Source organism: Oryx dammah, unplaced genomic scaffold, assembly GCF_014754425.2.
Source record: "Oryx dammah isolate SB20612 unplaced genomic scaffold, SCBI_Odam_1.1 HiC_scaffold_23, whole genome shotgun sequence".
Taxonomy (NCBI): domain Eukaryota; kingdom Metazoa; phylum Chordata; class Mammalia; order Artiodactyla; family Bovidae; genus Oryx; species Oryx dammah.
The window spans coordinates 112,420,814-112,444,070 of NW_024070207.1; the positions used below are offsets into that span (position 1 = coordinate 112,420,814).

Here is a 23,257-nt window from a genome sequence, read left to right on the forward strand (position 1 = left end):
TAACCTGAAAGGGTCACAGAAGCGTGGATATAAGCTCTCCACACATCCCTGGCTGTGTGGGAAATTAGGCATGTACAGGGGAGACCCCACAGAGACCAGTGGAAAGTAAACTGCAAGGGTGATTGAGAACGGCTTGTGACTTGGAATGCACTCCGAACTCCCGACACAGATCAACTGGCAGAGGACTAAGCTATGTAGCACAGAGACAGCATTCATGAAGTGAGGCTAAAAAACAAAAATAAGAATTTCAAAAGTGAGTAGAGACATCCATGGCCACAAACTGTAGCCAAGACAGATTCTATAGAGTAAGTCCAGGAAAGTTACTTTTTAAAAAGCCTCAGAAAAATAAATCAGAATCCACAGTTGCTGCAATACATGATCGAAAAGGTCATTTTCAACAATGACAAAAAATAATGCTAGAAGAAAAAGTGTACAAAAGGAAAAAAAGCAATCAATAAAAACTGACTGAGTGAGCCCAGATGCTAGATTTAGCAAAGACTTGAGAGCAGCCACTGAAAATTAGCTCAAATAATTAAAATAAACTATTCAAACAATTAATGGAGAATATGATGACAAATGACAACAAAGAATCTTAACAAAGAAATAGAAACTATTTTTTTAAAAAGCAAATGGAACTTTTGGAGTTAAAAAGTACAAAAATCAGAACAAAAAATGTGTTAATGAGTCAAAAGCAAATTTGAGAATGCAGAAGAAAGAACTGGTAAATTTGAAGATGGCTCAAAAGAAATTACCCAATCTGGAGAAGACACAGAAAACAACCTTGGAGAACTGGGTCACAGAGGAACAGAGTACAAATATCAACAGGCAGAACGGAAAGTAATGTAAACCTGAGCTGAAGAATTTCTCAGTTGTAAGCCTCTTGTTCATTTTGTAAAATGGGGATAATAAATAGAACCAACACCTCACAGAATTGACTAGAGGATAAATATCAATTAAAATATATAAGTCACCTTCCAGAACATTATAAACACATAATAATTTTTAGTTCCTGTCATCATCATGATCATTGAGAATCACAACTGGCCCTAACCCCAAAAGTTCCTAGTGAAACCTCCCCACCTGTAAGAAGTTTTCTACCAGTAGCTGGGAAGAGCGGTATAAATCACAACTGCTACTGAAGGAAAATAATCAGAGCTATCAGTTCTTTGATATGCATTAGCTCAACAAATATCCTAGAGTTATTCCATAATCACAGGCATACCTCAGAGATTGTGAGTTCAGTGATAGATCGCCATAATAAAGCAAATATCACAAAATGTTTTTTGGTTTCCCAGTGCATATAAAAGTTACATTTATACTATACTGTAGTCTATGAAGTGTGCAATGGCATTATATCTAAACATATATATACCTTAATTTAAAAATACTTTATCATTAAAAAATGCTAAACTTCATCTGACAACAGAGGCTTGCCACAAAACTTCAATTTGTAAAAGAAATGCACTGTCTGCAAAGTTTGATAAAGCCAAGTGTAATAAAATGAGGTGTGTCTGTATACAATTATTTCTATGTTTGTAATCATACTTTATTTTTTAGATATTTGTTTTAAGATCTTCAAAAATTTCTGCCTGAGTGTGAAATTCTAGAGCAATTTGTTTTTATAAATATATACACACCCATACACACACACTCACAATGAGATCTGGAAATGATTTGAACATTTGTATCTTAACTAGCCTTCTTTTGATATGTATTGATGCTAGGAGGGGGGAAGTCATAACTAGTTTGAACAACTGATTCATACAACATCAGAAATAAGAGTTGCTAAAAGGTAACACAGATTTTGCCAAACCAAAATAATTGGCAAGCCAGCTACTCTGACTTGAGGGGAATTACAAAGTTTGATCTAAAGAGACTCCACTACCCATCAACATATTTATCTATTTCACTTTTAATTTCTTCCTTTTTTTTTTACTCACTCTGTTTTGGGAACAGCTTTTCTCAGCCAGAAGAAATCAGTCTGTGCTAAATACTTGCGGGTTTGCAGGACGTTGCCAAAGTAGTCAGATTCTGAAAACTTGATCTGAATAAAACAAACCACAACCATCACTGTTCTAAGTGTAGATAAGAGATGGCTCTGAAAAAAAAAAGAGAATTCAGCGCACAAAAGAGCAGCCAGCAGAGACACTGCACTCCTCGTATCATCTCTCAGCCATCACCGGTTAACCAGTATTCACAAAACCATGAAATTTCACCTCAGTGATTTTTCTCTTAAAATAAAAAGCTCAAAAATCAATATGGTCAATTCTGGATTACATTTTAAGAAAAATAAGAGAAGCTGCACTCATTTACAATGCATTTCATTTGCTTTATAACTGAAAAGTCTACTTTAACCTTTATAGAACATATTAGGTTTGAAATTTCTTTGCCCACATAACTTCTTAATCTTTTTTAAAAATGTGTACTTTGTTTATCTGTCATATAGGTTCTTCTAATAACACTCAGTTTAGTCAGCTGAAACCTCGTTTAGTTCATAGATGATGATTTAGCCAAATGGCAAAATCCAATTTATTGTAATCAGTATTTGTTCATGAATGGAAAAAAATGAAAGTGATTCAGACTGATTTTCTACCCTAAGAGTCACTAGAATAATTTAATTATTAACTGAAATTATCTATCAACACTCAAAAATGATCTGGTCACTAAAAATTCATGAAATGACAGAAGCAGAGTATATATAGCTCACATAGAAAAACAGGAAGTTGATAGCTCACAACAATGCTGTCTATCAAACTAGGGAAAAAGACATAATTGATTCTTGAGTTCCTTTTGGTTGGAAGGAGAATGGCAGACAGTTTTAATTCTATAGGCACTATCTATAAAACTAGCAGTACTTAAATATTGTAAATAGTATCTGTGTAACAGTAAAAGCAATGGTTTGTCGTGCTCCCTGATACCTCGGTTTTAAATATATTAAAATGTAGCAAATAAAATAAGGATAATACACATTTGAAGAAGCAAATAATCAAGAGTAATCATATTTTATTAGCTGTAATATTTTTGTAAATTTAAGCCATGATATTCTTTTTTTTTTTTCATGATATTCTTAAAAGCAAAAATCAAAATACAGCAAATGAAGGTATATGAGACCCAGAGGCATCACATCACAGATACGAATGAATATATACAACTCGACAGTTATAAACTTGACAACAGCCTGTTTGTTGGCCAATGTCTGGCTCAGGTTTCTCTTTTCCCTAACATATCATGAATATTCATTTTGTCTGCAGAGTAACTTCTGTTACTCAGCTTAACTTTAATTACTCATCTTAGCAATCCTTCCAGGGGACCATGCCAATATATACAGAAAAGAATAAAATAACTAAAGCCACAGAGAGTGAGAAAGGCAGGAATGAAAGGATCAAATCCTGGCATCTTTGGCAATCCAGCTGGCCAACAAGTTATATAGAGATAAGACTTCAAATTGTCCCTCCCTCAATCCTCTTGGGCTTCCCTGGTGGCTCACAGGGTAAAGCGTCTGCCTGCAATGTGGGAGACCTGGGTTCGATCCCTGGGTCGGGAAGATCCCCTGGAGAAGGAAATGGCAACCCACTCCAGTATTCTTGCCTGGAGAATCCCACGGACGGAAGAGCCTGGTGGGCTACCGTCCATGGGGTCGCAAAGAGTCGGACACGACTGAGCGACTTCACTTTCAATCCTCTTAGGGGTGGTGGCTGATAAATAAACCAAGGTATAGTCACCTAATAGAATACAGCACAGAAGTCTAAACAAATTGTCTCTATGTGTGAACATGAAATAATTTCAAAGGCAATGCTGAGAACATTAGACTAGTTGTATGCATTAGAGAACTTTAAAATTTTAAACTAATTAAATAATACTATATGTTGTTTATGGGCACATACGTATGTAGCAGAAGCATAAAGAAATGCATGAGAATGAGAAACACTGAATTCAAGAGAGGCTATCTAGGGAACGAGACAGCCTGGGGGGAAGGAGACAGGCAGGGAAGGACATTAGATCAGGGAGGATTACACAAAGAATTTCCAATGTATCTGCTTTATTCATTTAAAATGTATGTATGCATGTATACAGCTAATATGGCAAGTATGTTGGATATATGTTAAAGCTTGAGGTGTTCAAAGTATGATTTTATATGCTTTTCTGATGTTTGAAATGCTTTATAATAAAGAGGAATCTTAAAAATCAATTGCATTTTAGGTAGATGTTTATACTCAGCCTCAGATGAAACAGAGTGAATTCCCTGTTCAAATAAATGACCTTAACTAGCAATCCTAATACATTCCCAGATCACACAGTTGAAAGATATGTCCACTGTTTAATTATTTTTTAGCTTTTGTTCCCAACACAGCTCTGTCAGAATTTTTAGAATATGATTGCAACTGATAGAAAATTCAGATATGTTCTTGGGTTCAGAGCATGTTCTGGAAAATGCTCCCAAAGGAATTTCCTTCAAAAATACTAACTTTTTTGGTACTATCAATGGGGTCACTTGTTACTTTTAGAAGAGTTTGCTAATGGTACTTTCCTGTTCCATTTGGGGGAAAGAAAAAAAAAACTTGACATGCAGGTTGTTCTACACCTATTAAATGCAAAATTTTCTTTAAAAAAAAAAAAGGAGTTCCAAGTCTAAAAATACTTTAAATAAATATGGTCCTACCATAGCCATGGAAATGATCATGGAGAACAAAACTTGGAGGCAAATAATGACAATTTGCCAACAGCTTACCTATGTTCAGAGGATACATTTTAAATTGTTTTTATTATTAAACTGAGCATAGCTTCTATTTCTTAGCCTGGTTTGGTTGATCTATTCTATTTATTCAATGGAAATCACAGATAATGCTGCTGCTGCTAAGTCGCTTCAGTCGTGTCCGACTGTGCAACCCCAGAGACAGCAGCCCACCAAGCTCCTCTGTCCCTGGGATTCTCCAGGCAAGAACACTGGAGTGGGTTGCCATTTCCTTCTCCAGCGCATGCATGCATGCTAAGTCGCTTCAGTCATGTCTGACTCTATGCGACCCTATGGACAGCAGCCCACCAGGCTCCCCTGTCCACAGGATTCTCCAGGCAAGAATACTGGAGTGGGCTGCCATTTATTCAATGGAAATCACAGGTAATAGGGGACAATTTTTACCTTCTCCTCTAAGACAGGTTGAGTGTTTGGGGATAGGAAAGGGCCATATGGGAAACAGAGATGGAGAGATTAGGGAACCTGGCTAAGTCATTCAGTCCATATCATTAGGCTCCTACTTCAATGTTATTTTCACTGGCCCTAATAAGAAAACTGATGATTCAACAGAAAGAGTACAGGGAAGGAGGAGGAGAAGCTGTGATTAAATAAATCAGGGTACAGTTTACTTACTGTCAGACAGCTGTTAAAATAATGGTAATGAAGGCTATGGAAGACAAGGACAAAACAATCTATCAACTGTAAAGGTCAGTGTACAAAATTATATATTAGCATCAACTATAGCTATACAAAAATGGAAAGACAAAATAACACACTAAAACAGAAGTATGTATTATTATGTTTGAATACCAACATTCAGGGTTTTTTTCATTCCTTTTCTCTATTTCTCAAATTTTCCATCATGTGATAATACTGTGATAATTTCAAGAATTTCAATAGGATCCTGAAGGAGAAAAAACTATGAAACCTAGCAACCATTGGGAAAGTTCTGCTTGTTGTAGAGATAGCAATAAAAATGAATGTGCATGAATATTTCAGAACCACTTGTGATCTTCCCCAAAAATGTTTTAACTTTGAAAGTGACAATAATTGGCTCAAAAGTCTCTTGTCCTTTCAGTTACTGGTGACAATCTAGGTCAAGTTGATAATGACTTTCAACCAATTGTATCTCCCGACTTACTGGGGCTCTCATGTTATTTTTTAAGAATAGCTGTCCAGAAGATAAAATCTAGGGGAATCTGACTTTCTCTTGGTGGACACCCTATCCTGGATGCTTAGCACCAAATGCAACAGACTAAATAGAAGAATAAAACTATTACCCTTCTCAAAGGTGTGGAACACATAATAGGGCAAAACAAGGCAATGTATTCAGCTTCTCTGTAGGATCAGTAAATATAAGTTGATAAGACATTTGGAGAAGGAGATGGCAACCCACTCCAGTACTCTTGTCTGGAAAATCCCACGGATGGAGGAGCCTGGAGGCTACAGTCCATGGGGTCACAAAGAGTCGGACACGACTTAGCAACTTTACTTTCACTTTCAAGATACTACATGAGCCAATGGGAAGTACAGATTCTAAACTACTTTTTAAGTTAACCCATTCAAACATACTCAGCGATATATCCAGACACCTCTAGGAAAGATTTTATTTTAGACAGCAAAGAACTGTGAAAACTTCAATGGAATCCAGATTTTAGAATTATGTTTTCTTTTATTTAAATAGCAAAGTAATATGCAAGATCGCTGTGTTTAGACGGCTTTGCTGTAAGTGGCTATGTATGTATACATATATACACACCTACATACAGGGATGGTGTTCACAATGTTTAACAACCTATATATACAGAACACTGCGGAAGATAGAATTCCCACAAACAGCCACGCAAGGGTGACTCTGAGGGAGCATCAACTACCACACCAACCAGGAACCAGATGAAACCAGACGGCCTGCTGCCACCACTGGGGATAAAGGGAAGTCTTGGTCTGCTGTAGCTAGCGGAGCACTGAAGATGGAGGCTGGTGTGCAGGAGGGATGGGGGATGGGCTACGAGGCTGGTGGGCACCAGTGCACCTCCCTCCAGTGCCCATTCTTGCCTTTCCAGGGTCATGAGGGCCAGAGATCACTTGAGACAGTTGGCCACAATGGTTCATTTTGTGTTTTTACCAAGGAGTACAGAATGGTTTCAACAACCTGTTTTTCTAGAGCACTCCACCTAAGTATCACCTCACTCTTGCATAGTGGCAGCAGCACTCTCTGTCATTTATGCACACATAAAACATATTCACACATAAACACACGTATCTCACTGGTAAGAGTAGACCAAGACCTGCCCCAGAGAACATTATGTGGGTTCCCATATTACCTAGACATCTCTATTCACATATTTATGTCTATGTATCAAATGTATGTGTGTATCACTCACCAGAAACACTGATCTCTGAAAAATTACCCACATCCTATTCTCTTAAGTCTGATAGCTCAGCTGGTAAAGAATCCGCCTGCAATGTGGGAGACCTGGGTTCAATCCCTGAGTTGGGAAGATCCCCTGGAGAAGGGAAAGGCTACCCACTCCAGTATTCTGGCCTGGACAATTCCATGGACTGTATAGTCTACGGGGTCGCAAAGAGTCAGACACGACTGAGCAACTTTGACTCACTCAGTTCTCCTAAGTAAATGGATGCCGGCTATGATTCTGACTTGAGCTCCTACTGTAATTCACCACTGGCTTTCACAACAGTGAGTGATGCGCCTAATGGGCTCGATTATTTACCTATTGTCTCTCAGATACGTGCACGCCCTTTTACTTGCTTCTGTAATGCTGGGCTGTGAATCTGAAAACATGTTTCCCAGGCGCCATTGCCAGTTGGCTTCCTGCCAATAGGAGGCACTGAGGGAAACCAGCAGGTGGCAGGAGGGGAAAGGATGCTGTGTGTGTTCTCTGCGGTTCCTCTTTCTCCTTTCTTCCAGCAATGATTCTGGAGTGGCAGTTCCTCCTCTGCCCTCGATGGTACCACCACCTCCTCCCTTTTGCATCCCTAGACACAAGGGAGATCACTGCTTCCTGAAAAAGTTATTAATCTCTGGTTTACCTCACCTTCCAACCTATTTCCTGTATTAAATCTCCTCTCTTTGAAATACCTAGTGTTGTTTGGCTTTCCTGACTGATACAGAAATCTCCCCCAAATTGGGAAAAACTCATTCTTGTGTCTCTCTCCATTAAGGAGCAGTGAAGGTACACTTTATAAGGTTTATTTGAACATAGACTGATATCTTTCTTTTTGGGCTGAGTAGCAGGCTTTTCTGTACACTACTGGTGTGTGTGTGTTAGTCGCTCAGTCGTGTCTGACTCTGCAATCCCATGGACTGTAGCCCACCAGGCTTTTCTGTCCATGGAGTTCTCTGGGCAAGAATAATAGAGTGAGTAGCCATTCCCTTCTCCAGGGGATCTTCCCGACCCAGGGATTGAACTTGTGTCTCCTGCATTGCAGGCAGATTCTTTAGCATCTGAGCCACCAGGGAAGCCTGTACACTACTGGAGCTTCACATAAAGGGCATTGCCTTTCTTGCTCTTTTAAAAGACTACAAAAAGACTGCTGCTCAGAAATACTTTGCTGGCTATCTTAGTTTACCCTGTCATGCTCAGAAGAAACATTTTTTTCTAATTCTTTACATTTTCCTGTGAGTTCTTTTCCATTTGCTCTTATCTCCACATGACCCCAACTTCAGTTTTCAGCCTTTCTCCTTGTTGTTGCTGTTGCTCAGTCACTCAATTGTGTACAACTCTTTACGAACCCCCAGACTACAGCATGCTAGGCTTCTCTGTCTTCCATTAATTCCCAAGGTTTTCTCAAATTCATGTCCATTGAGTTCATGATGTTATCCAACCATCTCATCCTCTGCTGCCTTCTTTTCCTGTTGCCTTCAATCTTTCCCAGCATCAGGGTCTTTTCCAATGAGTTGGCTCTTTGCATCAGGTGGCCATCAACCCTTCCAATGAATATTCAGGGTTGATGTCATTTAAGATTGACTGGTTTGATCTCCCTTCAGTCCAGGGGACTCTCAAGAGTCTTCTTCAGCACCACAATTCAAAGACATCAATTCTTTGGTGCTCAGCTTTCTTTATGGTCCAATGCTCACATCCATACATAACTACGGGAAAAACCATAGCTTTGACTAGACAGACCTTTGTCAGCAAAGTGAAGCCTTTGCTTTTTAATACACTGTCTAGGTTTGTCATAGCTTTCCTTCCAAGGAGCAAGCATCTTTTAATTTCATGGCTGCAGTCACCATCCACACTGATTTTGGAGTCCAAGAAAATGAAATCTGTCACTGCTTTCGCTTTTTTTGCTTCTATTTGCCATGAAGTGATGGGACCAAATGCCATGATCTTTGTTTTTTGAATGTTGAGTTTTAAGCCAGCTTTTTCACTCTCCTCTTTCACCTTCATCAAGAGGCTCTTTAGTTCTTCTTCACTCTCTGCCATTAGAGTGGTATCATCTGCATATCTGAAGTTGTTGATATTTCTCCCAGCAATTTTGATTCCAGCCTGTGATTCACCTAACCTGCATTTCGCATGATGTACTCTGCATATAAGTTAAATAAGAAGGGTAACAATATACAACCTTGTCATACTCCTTTCCCAATTTTTAACCAGTTAGTTGTTTCATGTAACATTCTAACTATTGCTTTTTGACCCACATACAGGTTTCTCAGGAGGCAGGTAAGGTGATCTGGTATTCCCATATCTTTCAGAATTTTCCACAAAGTGTTGTGATCCACACAATCAAAGGCTTTATCAATGAAATAGAAGTAGATATTTTTCTGGAATTCCCTTGCTTTCTCTATGTTCCAATGATCAATTTCCCCTTGACTTTTATCTAATCCATTCCCCAGTCCCTATCTTTCCTTTTGTGTTTGTGCCTGATGAATCACATCTTTACTTGCAACAAATAAAGTAAACTGCTTTTCATTTGCAACAGCCTTTCCTGTTCAGAATTTGTATTACCAGAAATTTCTCAGAGGCCCTATAGTAGTCCTTATCTACATATTTCTCAAAACTGAAAACACAGTCCCATTGTGTAACAGCAATACTTTAGTCCTTTTGCTATTAACCTTGGTGACACTGTTACTATCTATCACACCAAGCATTCTTCACCTATTTTCAGGTTTTCTTTATCAGTTTCTGAACAGAAATGGATTTTCTGCTTCTTGCATTTGTATTTTTTTCACTGTCTTTTTTTAAACTGTTAGAAATTCTGTGGTGCAATTGTGTCTATCTCAGTAATGAGTCAGATGAAAGCCATTTCTTTACAAAAGTACTTTAAAATCTTGGTGTATAATGTCTTCAGTTCAGGCTGTGGAGACACGAGGAAATATACCTAACATTGCATCCTGTCTGGCGTCTTGTCTCTTTTCACAAAAGGTACTACATTTACTGAACTCTTAAATTTGGGGCATTTACTTTAAACAGCAGCAGGCTGCCAACAAAACTTGATCAACTAAACACTGTGAATGAGCCCTGAATGCTGTCTTATCGGATTAAGGCTTGAGACTGTTCCATCTGTGCAGCCTCTTAAATCAATTTCAGGCACATGGATATTATATGTGTTAATTTGTAATGACTTCTCCAAACCAAAATAATTTAATAATAATCAGAAGTGAAAATTGAAGAAGCTATAACTAACACTTCTAGTGTGCTTCCTGTGTGCCAGGACCAGTTCTATATGCTTTAACTATGTTAACTTATCTGAGCCTCCTAGCAGCCCTGTAGGCAGGGATTGGTCATGGACAGAGTTGGTGATGGACAGGGAAGCCTGACGTGCTGCAGTCCATCAGGTCACAAAGAGTCAGACATGACTAAGCAACTGAACTGCACTGAACGGAACTGAAGGCAAGGATTATTGCTATCTCCATTTTTAATATGAGGAAACTGAGATGAGTAAACTGAGGCACAGAGAGATAGTATAACTTACCTCAGGTCGCACAGCTAGAAAACAGAAGAATAGGGATTTAACTCCAGACACTTTGATCCCAGGATCCATGTTCATAACCACTACAACAAACTGCCTCTCAAATCTTCTCATCTGCATTCTTTTTTTAAAAAAATATGCGTTTTTGGCTGTGTTGAGTCTTAGTTGCAGTGCACAGGACCTTTCACTGCAGCAGTGCAGGCTTCTCTCTAGTGCACACAGAGCACACGGGCTCAGCAGTTCCAATGTGCAGGCTCAGGAGCTGTGGTGCACAGGCTTAGCTGCTCCATGGAGTGTGGGATCTTAGTTCCCCAACCAGGGATCGAATCCACATCCCCAGTATTAGAAGACAGATTCTTAACCACTAGACCACCAGGCCAGTCCCCTCCTCTGCAGTCCTGACTTGAGATGTTTGCCAATCACATGTAATTCTCCAGGTTCTCCTGCTGAGGTACTTTGTGACCTAGTGATACTCTTCTTAGCAACAATAGTTCTCACTGCTGCTAAATTATAGCTATCATTTATAGGGAGATGACTTATGTGCCAGACATTATCCTAGGTGCTTTTACACTTATTTAATCTCATTTAAAACATGCTTGCTCCTTGGAAGAAAAGCTATGACAAACCTAGACAGCATATTAGAAAGCAGAGACATTACTTTGCCGACAAAGGTCCATCTAGTCAAAGCTATGGTTTTTCCAATAGTCATGTATGGATGTGAGAGTTGGACTATAAAGAAAGCTGAGGGCTGAAGAATTGATGCTTTTGAACTGTGGAGTTGGAGAAGACTCTTGAGAGTCCCTTGGACTGTAAGGAGATCAAACCAGTTCATCCTAAAGGAGATCAGTCCTGGCTGTTCATTGGAAGGACTGATGCTAAAGCTGAAACTCCAATACTTTAGCCACCTGATGTGAAGAACTGACTCATTTGAAAAGACCCTGATGCTGGGAAAGATTGAGGGCAGAAGGAGAAGGGGACGACAGAGGATGAAATGGTTGGATGGCATCACCGACTCAATGGACATGAGTTTGAGTAAGCTCTGGGAGTTAGTGATGGACAGGAAGGCATGGCATGCTGCAGTCCATGGGGTCGCAAAGAGTTGGACACGACTGAGAAACTGAAATGAATCTCACTGAATCTTTTCTACAATACTAAGACTTGACTATTATTATCTCCAGTCTTCAGATAACCAAAGGGAAGCCAGCTGAAATTAAAAAACTTGCACAAGCTCAAATAACTAGTAAGTGGAAGTGCCAGAATCACTCCAAAGGCTGTGCTCTTACCCACTTAACAATATGACCTCCATCCCTTCACTCATCTCAACCCAACCAGCTCTGGGAAAGCAGTTCCCACCCACTCTTCAACTCACTCCTCTGTTCCTCCAGCAGGGGTGCCTGACAAGAACCCTGCAAAACCCCTTCTCTGATTACAAGCAGAGTTTCCTAGACCCAGATTTCAGTCCTGGCTCTGATGCTTGGCAGGGCACTGAGGAAATCACTTAATTACTTTGAGTCTCTATGTCCTTTTCTGCAATACTCAGAAAAATACCATTTATTTCACAGGTTCAGTGTGGTGTTTAAAAGATAATGTACATGAATGTGGCAAATGTGTCAGTATCTTTCATCATCATACTCACAGTGAGATTTTTCAGGATCAAAACAATGTGTAATAAGATGGGCTGTCAGAGCTTTGGGATACTGTGAAGCACAATTATTTTCCTCTACAGCAACTAGATCAATACTTTGGAAGGCCATATCTTGGAGCCCAATGGAGAAACTTTCAAATTAAAGTTTTCACTCACTTTTGGATGATCTTATAAAATTCCAATGTTCATGTACAAAGCTAGGATTGCTTGTTAAATCACAATCTCAGGAAAGAGCTACATTACAGAACCATAGTTATTTAATTAATTTTTTTAAAACTACTTTTTCAAGAAAATCTAGTGAATGGTAAAAAGAGGGGGTTTTGTGATGAAGAAAAGTTCTTTACCAGAACTATCTGTAGGAAAGCAAATGACAGTGGTTATGATTAGGAAGGCCTGCAACAAATGTATCTACTGAAAAATATATGTCCCATAATATTAGAATAAAAATTATTATTTCTCCATCAGAAACTTACTATAAATATACAGTCCAATTCACAATAAATTATAGAATCATATGGATATGTACTTAGTTTGCCAAAACACTCATAAAGTTTAATGAAGTTAACTCACAACAGGCAAGATTTATTACTAGTCATTTACTATGAATGAAGCACATAAAGACTATTTAACAACAAACATATATTCACCATTAGAACATGTACATTAATTGTAAAATACCTCAGTTTTCTTAACTCTTTCCTTTATGATCAAATTAGATCTAATCCAAACCCATTTGCTTTACGGTACCCACTCAGGTACACATTCTTTCTGACACTTGCTTTATTGTGAATCTGCTCTGAATCTTATGATATGTCTGGCATAATGAGGCTCATATCTAGCCAAGGAATGAATGAAAAGTTGGTGCTTTATGGCACAACCAGATTTAATTACCTAGACTTGGGTTAGTAGAAAGGCATGAGGCCAGTACAACTTGCCAGGAGGAAAAAAAAAAAAAGAAATATAGTAAATTTAGCACTTACTGCCTTGAGGTCTTCATTAATGTGAGTATCATTCATTATAAACTCAGGATAGCCAACTTTTGCCAAAACAGCTCTTGCCTATAAAAAGGAAAAAATAAATGACGTCAGAATTTCAGCACTTAAGTCATTAATAATCACAGGATGTAAGAATGCAACCTTCATCTGAAAACTCTATTTACTGAATATCTACTATCTGTAATCAACTGTGAAGGACAAAAACTTAAAAAAAAATCTAAGTCCCTTCCCTCAATATGTTAAAAGTATAGTGAATGTAGCAAAGAACTATATAATTCAACATAAAGGTTTAGATATGACAATATTATCTATAAATAGATAACTGTATTTATAGACAATATTGTTAATGAAGTCCAGAGCAGATACTATTTCCTCATGGGGAAAATGTTTAATGGAGAAGGGGATCAAACTGAGTCTCAGAGAATGGCTGGGATTTCAAAATGTAGAGCTAAGAGGAAGGAATTCCAGGAGAGAAAACAGCAGGGGCAAAGTCAAGGAGATGAAAAACAAAGCGTACGCCAGAGAGATGGTGAGTAGTTGCACAGAGCTGGACTAGAAGGCACAAATGGTGGACAGAAAGCAATGCAGGACAATCAGCTTCGGCCTGTTCCCAAGGTTTCCCGAGTGCCATGCTGAGAAGTCTGTGTCTGATTTCACAGGCAAGAGAGAACAAAGTATTTGTAGCAGCAATAAAATGAGTCACCCTTCAGTGAGATTAGAAGGCAGTGGCAACCCTCTCCAGTACTCTTGCCTGGAAAACCCCATGGGCAGAGGAGCCTGGTGGGCTGCAGTCCATGGGGTCGCGAAGAGTCGGACACAGCTGGGCGACTTCACTTTCACTTTTCACTTCCATTCATTGGAGAAGGAAATGGCAACCCACTCCAGTGCTCTTGCCTGGAAAACCCCATGGGCAGAGGAGCCTGGTAGGCTGCAGTCCATGGGGTCGCGAAGAGTCGGACACGACTGAGCGACTTCACTTTCACTTCACTTTCAGTGAGATTATCTGTGCAACCCTGGGAATGATGGCTAGGATGCCAGAAAAATTGGAGGGAGGGGGTCTAGACTAATTGAAGATGCATCATAACCATCCTTTTGATAGACATACCACTTATTCCCTGTTTTGCAGGATACAGGAAATGGATAAAGGAAAAAGCCATCTCAGGTACATACAAGGAGCCTCCACAGCAGGGACGGGCAAACTATGGCCTCTGGGCCAAATCTTCTCTCTGCCTCCCTCCCCCTCCATCTGTTTCTATAAATCAAGTTTCACTGGCACAGAGCCATGCCCACTCATTTGCATGACTCATTTACATGGCTGCTTTTACACTATAATGGCAGAGTTGAAGAGTTGGGAGAGAAACCCTGTGGTCCACAAAGTCTCAAATATTTACTCTCTAGCCCTTTACTTTAAAGTTTTGCCAACCCTTGCCCTCAAGAAACTGTCTCCTCCAATCCCCCCAATTCAGGGTTTCACCAAAACAAAAGAACAGCTTACTCAAAGAGTAAGTACAGTGGCAGGGCTCTGGCCAGACCCCTTTTATCACTTCAGCACATCTCTCTCCAGGATCTATGTTCTTCCTTTCTAAAGGCAAGCACCTGAGACTCTGAAGGCCTGCCCAAGTGCTACTAAGACACCTTATGTGCATTCAAAACAGCTCCTTCCTTGGGAGTTTATCTGCCTTGCGCCCCCAGCTCCACTGGCGGCCAAGCAGCCCTCAGCCAACGACTGACTATAGCAGGAATGTGAAAGTCCAGCTCCTTTGCTTCAGTTCAGGATGGAGTATAAGGTACAATTTGCATGCCAGAGTTCCCTGCAGGATCAGACTATCTGAGACTTCCCCTGAAACGGGACCCGGGTCCATCTCTTACCCTTCCCGGTCTGGCTTCCCTCATTGCCCTGCTGGCTTCTCCTGGGAGCACTTGCTGAATAAATCATAAATCATTTGAATGTGAATCCTCATCTCCAACTCTGCCTCGAGAAGACCCAATGTAAGACACCAGGCAATCCCAAACATATTGATTTTATTCCAGCAAAGCTAAAACCATTGCCCTTTGCACACTGCTCTTAGTAATGAGTCTTTTTTTCCTTCAGCCCTTTCAATTTTCCTTACTCAAGAAAGAAATAGAATAGATAGTACATTTTCTTTATCTTCCTTGAGATAATTCAAATATTAAATGTCAGCAGAAACTTGAAACTCCAGACTCAGAGAAGATTTTACAAGTGCCATAGGACACAGTCATAATGGTTTTGCTATTCCAGACTCAAATATAGCACAGATCAAATTTTGTCTTCAAAGCCCTGTGAGTTACACTGAAAGCCTGATGTGACCCAGACAGCAGATAACTAGAGGTTACAGCTCTCCCCCAACACTGAACAATACAGCATATGTCTCTAGGTTACCTTCTTCCGAAACTCTTCTAATATTTCCCTCATTGTGTTTAATTCCTCACTGTGTTTCATCAGCTCACCACAAGTCATATATATAACTATAATAAATAAAGAGCTCCAGATAGCTTCCAAAAAAATAAATAAAGGAATATACAAGCTGAGTCATCCACAATTGTTTTCTGAACACCGCTCTTTCCAGAGCATGCTGGTGAATTATGCATTGTTTTTCAAATCTCATGCTCTGGGTCCTCCACTGCACTACAGAGCTTCACAGAATATATTACCTTCTGCACTGTATATGCAGGTCATTGAATCCTTTTTTATTATTTAGCAATACCACGATTTGAAGAGAGCCAGAATAGAGGTATAAAAAAATCTCCATTCATCTGCTAAGAACACAAAGATAAAGTAATAATACTAATAGCAACACTGCCAACATTGGAAAAGAATACTTCTTCCCCCAAACTGTGCTGTGTTGTTATGCCTCTATTCAAACTCAAGTCATCCCTGCCAGTCAGCCTGTTGTCACTTCCACATCTTCCCACCCCACCCCATGCTACTCTCCCCTGAGAAGCCTCAAAACCCCATCTCCCCAGACCCCTTGGGACCTGGCTCCAGGTCAGACTTTGTGAATGAAAAGCATTCACAGGAGACAGGAGGAGTAGAGGAGGAGACACCAGTTATTCACTCACAGCCAGTAGCTCTGGGTAGGCATGGCTCATCTGCAGGTAGCAGATAGAACACTTGGCCAGCAGCTCCCACACGCTCTCTGCAGAAGACCCCTATGGGTATGAGCAGCAGAGACCATGGGCAGGCTCTACACTTCACTGCTCAGCCCTCCTGATGACTGCGTAAGCCTCCAAATCCCTGTGTTACACACCTTTCCGCTTGACACACTTAGAAGGGCACCCACTCTCCAAATAAACTCTGAAAGACCCTTTAAAGCAAATAACTGATGACATCACTTTGTAATTTTTCAAGAATGGGAAGAAACAAGGCACCAACAGCTTGATGGCAAAGCATTAGTGAGGCAGGCCTGAAATAAATTACTCCATGGGTTATATGGAAAAGAAGGAAAGGCAAGGGCCACAGCAAATACTGAGAGAATGGGGGGATAGATGGATAACAGACTGCACGTTATATCCTGCAAGAAACATTTCCCAGGCTGTTCGTGGCTGATCAAAACCTCCAGAGTCTTCCATAACCAGTACGTGCATTTAGTTCAGTTCAGTCGCTCAGTAGTGTCCCACTCTTTGCAACCCCATGGACTGCAGCATGCCAGGCCTTCCTTTCCATCACCAACTCCCAGAGTTTACTCAAATTTATGCCCATTGAGTTGGTGATGCCATCCAGCCACCGCATCCCCTTCTCCTGCCTTCGATCTTTCCCAGTATCAGGGTCTTTCAAATGAGTCAGTTCTTTGCATCAGGTCGCCAAAGTATTGGAGTTTCAGCTTCAACATCAGTCCCTCCAATGAACACCCAGGACTGATCTCCTTTAGGATGGACCGGTTGGATCTCCTTGCAGTCCAAGGGACTCTCAAGAGTCTTCTCCAACACCACAGTTCAAAAGCATCAATTCTTCGGCTCTCACCTTTCTTCACAGTCCAACTCTCACATCCATACATGACTACTGGAAAAACCATAGCTTTGACTAGACAGACCTTTGTTGGCAAAGTAATGTCTCTGTTTTTTAATATGCTGTCTAGGTTGCTCATAACTTTTCATCTTTCCTTCATATTCTTTAGAACTCTACATTCAAATGGGTATATCTTTCCTTTTCTCCTTTGCTTTTTGCTTCTCTTCTTTTCATAGCTATTTATAAGTCCTCCTCAGACAGCCATTTTCTTTTTTGCATTTCTTTTTCTTGGAGATGGTCTTGCTCCCCGTCTCCTGTACAATGTCACGAACCTCTGTCCATAGTTCATCAGGCACTCTATTTGTCAGATCTAGTCCCTTAAATCTATTTTTCACTTCTACTGTATAATCATAAGAGATCTGATTTAGGTCATACCTGAATGGTCTAGTGGTTTTCCCTACTTTCTTCAATTTAAGTCTGAATTTGGCAATAAGGAGTTCATGATCTGAGCCACAGTCAGCTCCTGGTCTTGTTTTTACTGACTGTATAGAGCTTCTCCATCTTTGGCTACAAAGAATATAATCAATCTGATTTCAGTGTTGACCATCTGGTGATGTCCATGTGTAGAGTCTTCTCTTGTGTTTTCGGAAGAGGGTGTTTGATATGACCATTGTGTTCCCTTCGCAAAACTCTATTAGCCTTTGCCCTGCTTCATTCCGTACTCCAAGGCCAAATTTGCCTGTTACTCCAGGTGTTTCTTGACTTCCTACTTTTGCATTCCAGTCCCCTATCATGAAAAGGACATCTTTTAGGGGTGTTAGTTCTAAAAGGTCTTGTAGGTCTTCATAGAACCATTCAACGTCAGCTTCTTCAGCATTACTGGTCGGGGTATAGACTAGGATTAGTGTGATATTGAATGGTTTGCCTTGGAAATGAACAGAGATCATTCTGTCATTTTTGAGATTGCATCCAAGTACTGCATTTCGGACTCTCTTGTTGCCCATGATGGCTACTCCATTTCTTCTAAGGGATTCCTGCCCACAGTAGTAGATATAATGGTCATCTGAGTTAAATTCACCCATTCCAGTCCATTTTAGTTTGCTGATTCCTAAAATGTCGACGTTCACTCTTGCCATCTCCTGTTTGACCACTTCCAATTTGCCTTGATTCATGGACCTAACATTCCAGGTCTCTATGCAATATTGCCCTTTACAGCATCAGACCTTGCTTCCATCAGCAGTCACATCCACAACTAGGTGTTGTTTTTGCTTTGGCTCTGTCTCTTCATTCTTTCTGGATTTATTTCTCCACTCTTCTCCAGTAGCATATTGGGCACCTACAGACCTGGGGAATTCATCTTTCAGTGTCCTATCTTTTTGACTTTTCATACTGTTCATGGTGTTCTCAAGGCACGAATACTGAAGTGGTTTGCCATTCCCTTCTCCAGTCGACCATATTTTGTCAGAACTCTCCACTGTGACCCATCCATCTTGGGTGGCCCTACATGGCATGGCTCATAGTTTCATTGAGTGAGACAAGGCTGTGGTCCATGCATTCCTATCCCTTATTCACACACACCTCTAGAAAGTGCTGCACATGACAACTGGACTGCCTTCCTTAATAAAGGAGGCTCAAATGCTCTTCACTACCTGTGTGATAGTGAGCAAACTATTTAACTTTTCTGAAGCAAACACCGCCTATTAGCTATCCAATAGCCACACTCCTTCTTAGGGTTGACAATGGACCCAACAAAAATTAGTTGCATCATCCAGCTTCCTTTGCAGTTAAAGGTGGCTACAGGATGAGATTTTGGCCAATGACGTATAACTAAAGGTCCTTGTTGCACTGCCAGGAATCTGTTTTAAAAGATGAAGACTCACCGGGCATGTACTCTTTGCCTACAGTCCAGGGTTTTTCAACCTTAGCACTATTGACATTTCAGGCCAGATTATTTTTGTTGTGAGCTGTCTTGTGGGTTGTAGGATGTTTAGAAGCATCTTTGGCTTCTACATACTAGATGCCAGTAGCAACATGCCTCACAAGTCATGACAACCAAAGATGTCTTCAGATATTGTCAAATGTCCCCTAGGGGCAAAACTGCCCACTTGATAAGAACCACTGCTTTAGCCATATCTCTTCTTCCTTTCCACAATGCAGAGATAAGGCAGCCATCTTGTAATCACAGGGCAACAAACATGAAGAATAAGTCTACATGCTAAAAATGGTGGAATAAAGAGTTAGTGCCATCTGGAGTCCACCATATCAGACATGAACTGCCTCCCTTTCCCCACTATGACATGAGGAAAATAAACTCCTAGTTATCTGAGGCATTATATATCATGTTTTATATCACCTATAGCTCAGTGTAATACTAACATGGTGTCCTTTTCATGAGACATAGCCTGAGGAAAAAAACAGCACCTATACTTCATTGGGTTATCTGCAAGAATTCATGATGACATTGCATACGAACCACATTTTTATGCCTTGGTCCACAGTACATGATGAATAAATTTTGGCTGTAGTTTATACAGAGAAAGTAGACACATAATGTCTTCCAAGGGTCTGGAGTAACGCTGTTATGTACCTGTCTGGGTGGTCTTTCAAGGGAACCCAGGCCAGGTTAAATCCTTAACTAAATACCTTGATTACCAGGGGGAATAATGTCACTCTTTTTAGTCATAGGTCAAGTTTTAGGGACCCACACAACATAGTAAGACAGAAAGGCTATTGAAGCAACCCTGCAATCAATGGAGAGACAGATGGGCCCATGAGATTCTTGGAGCACAGTGGAAGATTTCTTGAGCAAAGCCAGACTCTAAGTATGAGCCAGGAGAATTCAGGCTGTTCACATTCCCCCCAAATTCTAAGGACTCTTCTGAGGGCCACTATTGGCACACCTCACAAAATGGACCTAAGAAACATTATGAACGCTAATCTTAGCAAAGATCAAAGAAAAAGCTGCCTTTAGTATTCACCATCTTGGGTTCTGTTTTCCCATCCCTTCTCTTTCCTGTATCCATTCATCCCAGTATGCAGGCCCTGTGTGTTCATACCTTCTGCTCTCTGATCATATCCAACACTGGCCTTTCATAGCAATATTCTATGCTCCAAAGTCATCTCCCCTTTCCCATCTCATCAATCAAAACTGTTATTCCCTCAAGGCAGCTGTCATTGGGCCTCTAATTTGTAATAAAATGTGAGTGACTAACAGCAATCTAATGTATTGACTCTAGAGAAATATCTGTATTTAAAAGAGTAGTTCATTAATCAAAGTGAGAAATCAAATTAGAAGGGAGGTTTCTGTAGCTGAGAGAACCTTCTTTCTGATACTACTCAAATCAGGCTAATGGGCTATTCCATTTAATCCTCCTTGTGTTCTCCACATGGAACACAGTGCTGGGCATACAGCAAGTGACCAATGCTCAATAAATACTGATTTTCGTAACGTGTAATTTAGTTGATAAACCCATTCTGATCAATGGCAGTAATCGTATCAGAAAATATAAAAGGCTATAGTTTAACACATGACCAAAAACATCATTCAATGCTGCTTCCATTAAGGCATATATTTCCATATAAAGAGATCTTACCGAAAGAGATGGAAAATGAGGGGAAAAAAGAAAGAGACTTTCTGAGAACATAGGAAACTGTCTGGAAAATGAAGCAATGTTTTAAATCCCTGGGACTAACTCTTGATGGGAACCAAAAGTTTTTAATATAAGCTATTTCAATCAAACAACAAATATTTATTGATAATGCCCTTGAGGCTCAGGCCTCTCCTCAGTTCTAAAGGAATATAAAAATATATAAGATGAGCCATAGTCCCACTGTATTTGTATTAAAAGATGGAAGAGGAACATTCTATGCCAACTTGCCATAATCGCTACTATGAAAAATGAGCAGTAGCTTAATTATCTGAATCTCTCTGTTTCTCAGTTTCTTCATCTGTAAAATGTGGATAAAAGTACTTCTAATATAAGTGTAGTGAAATAGAGAGTTGAAAGAGTGTTTGGATAACAAAGGAATAGGGAAAGGATAATTTTGGATTACCTAGATTAGGGATTAATAACCTTTTTCTGTAAAGGGCCAGATGGTAAATATTTTCAGTTTTGCAGGCTGTATTGTCTCTGTCACAACTATTCAACTCTGCATTATACCTGGGAGAGCAGCCATGGACACCACATAAATGAATGGCTGTAGCTGTGTGCCAATAAAACTTTATTTATAGACACTATGGAAATTTGAATCTCACATCACTTTTATGTAACATGATATATGCTTTTGACTTTAATTATTTAATTGGAGGATAATTACTTTACAATATTGTGATGGTTTTGCCGAACATAGACATGAATCACCCACGGGTGCACATGTGTCCCCCGCATCCTGAACCCCCCACCCACCTCCCTCCCCACCCCATCCCTCTGGGCTGTCCCAAAGCACCAGCTTTGAGTGCCCTGCTTCATGCACTGAACTTGCACTGGTCATCTGTTTTACATATGGTAATATACATGTTTCAATGCTATTCTCTCAAATCATCCCACCCTCACCTTCTCCCAAAGAGTCCAAAAGTCTGTTCTTTACATCTGTGTCTCTTTTGCTGCTTTGCATATAGGATCACCATTACCATCTTTCTAAATTCCACATATAGGCGTTAATATACAGTATTGCTGTTTCTCTTTCTAACTTACTTCACTCTGTATAATAGTCTGACTTTTTAAAAACCATTTTAAAATGAAAATCCTTTCTTAGTTTGGGGACCATACAAAAACAGGCAGCATGCTGAACATGGCTCAAAAGCCATAGTTTGCTGGGCTGACACAGATAATTCAATGAGGATAGACTGTTCACTGAGTTTCCTCAATTAATGGCATGGAGTCTAGCACACAGTAAGTGTTCAACATCACTTACTAAAGTGATCCATGCTGAACAGAGTGGGGGGTGTGCATATGTGGGCATGGCTTAGCTATTAAGTTTTTTATTTGTTTTTATTTTGTTCTTTGCTATTACTAGCATGTACATGCAACAAATCTTAGTTGCTTGGGAGTTTATTCTGTGCCCTAAAATTCTTAGAACTAGAACCTTAAAAATCACAATTAATTTCTGTGAAGACAACAGACAGTTCATGAAGATTATTACTTTGAGAGCGAGTGAGAGAGAAGCTATCATAAATGAACCCAGGAAGAGAAAGAAAAAAAAAACCTACAAGGAACACTGAAAACTTAAAACACAACATGACTTAAACTCTCAAATCACGCCTCCTTCCCAGAATTTTATACAACAGCTTGATAGTGCTACTGGGAAGAACAGAACCAAACAATCCTACTTTGACTGTGAGCTCTGAAACAATATGTAGTTTTTACACAGATGACCAAACTGATTTAAAGATAGGTCACTTGACTGCTTTATCCGGAATTTTCAAAGCTACTAAGTATTAAGCTGATCGGCAGAATCAAGACAGAAAGCTCATTTGTTTTAATCCCTGCTGACTTGGCTATTTAGGAGAGTCAGGAAAATTCTCAAACATCTTGCATGTATTACATCAAAGGAATCATTTTAATCACTTAATGCAACAGCTTTGTGTTTCCTCTGCAGTTAAGTCACTTAGCATATTTTTCCTTTTTTTTTAAATTTAACTAACTTAAGGGGAAAAATGGAACAACTGATGATCAACTGCCCTTTTACAAACAATTTATAGCACAACTTTCTTATGCTTGCAACAGCTTTGAAAGCTTCAGTTGGGCCTAACCATGCCAAGGTCTCGTTTTCCCTGATTGAGTTCTATAATAACTATTAAACATCAATCACAATTCTGAGCTTTAAGCACCGGAAGTTCAGGAGATTGTACATGAATTACACTATCCTTCAAAACAATAGCTATTTCCATAATGCCAAACAAATGACTGACTAGTGTAGATGTCTTGGCTGAAGATATGATCCTAAGCAGAGCTAACAGTATTGATGAAAATTAGCCTGGGGAACAT

At 39.8% G+C, this 23,257-nt stretch overlaps 1 protein-coding gene across 1 annotated transcript in view; it reads right to left on the bottom strand.

The window, feature by feature from the left end:
- The window catches only part of PHEX (phosphate regulating endopeptidase homolog X-linked), a 204,158-nt gene that overhangs the window by 58,712 nt on the left and 122,189 nt on the right, over nt 1–23,257 (bottom strand). The window contains exons 13-14 of the mRNA XM_040266660.1: nt 13,289–13,366; nt 1,941–2,044 (exon numbers count right to left, since the gene is read on the bottom strand). Coding sequence (XP_040122594.1) covers nt 1,941–2,044; nt 13,289–13,366 — 182 coding nt within the window. The remainder of the gene's footprint in view (nt 1–1,940; nt 2,045–13,288; nt 13,367–23,257) is intronic.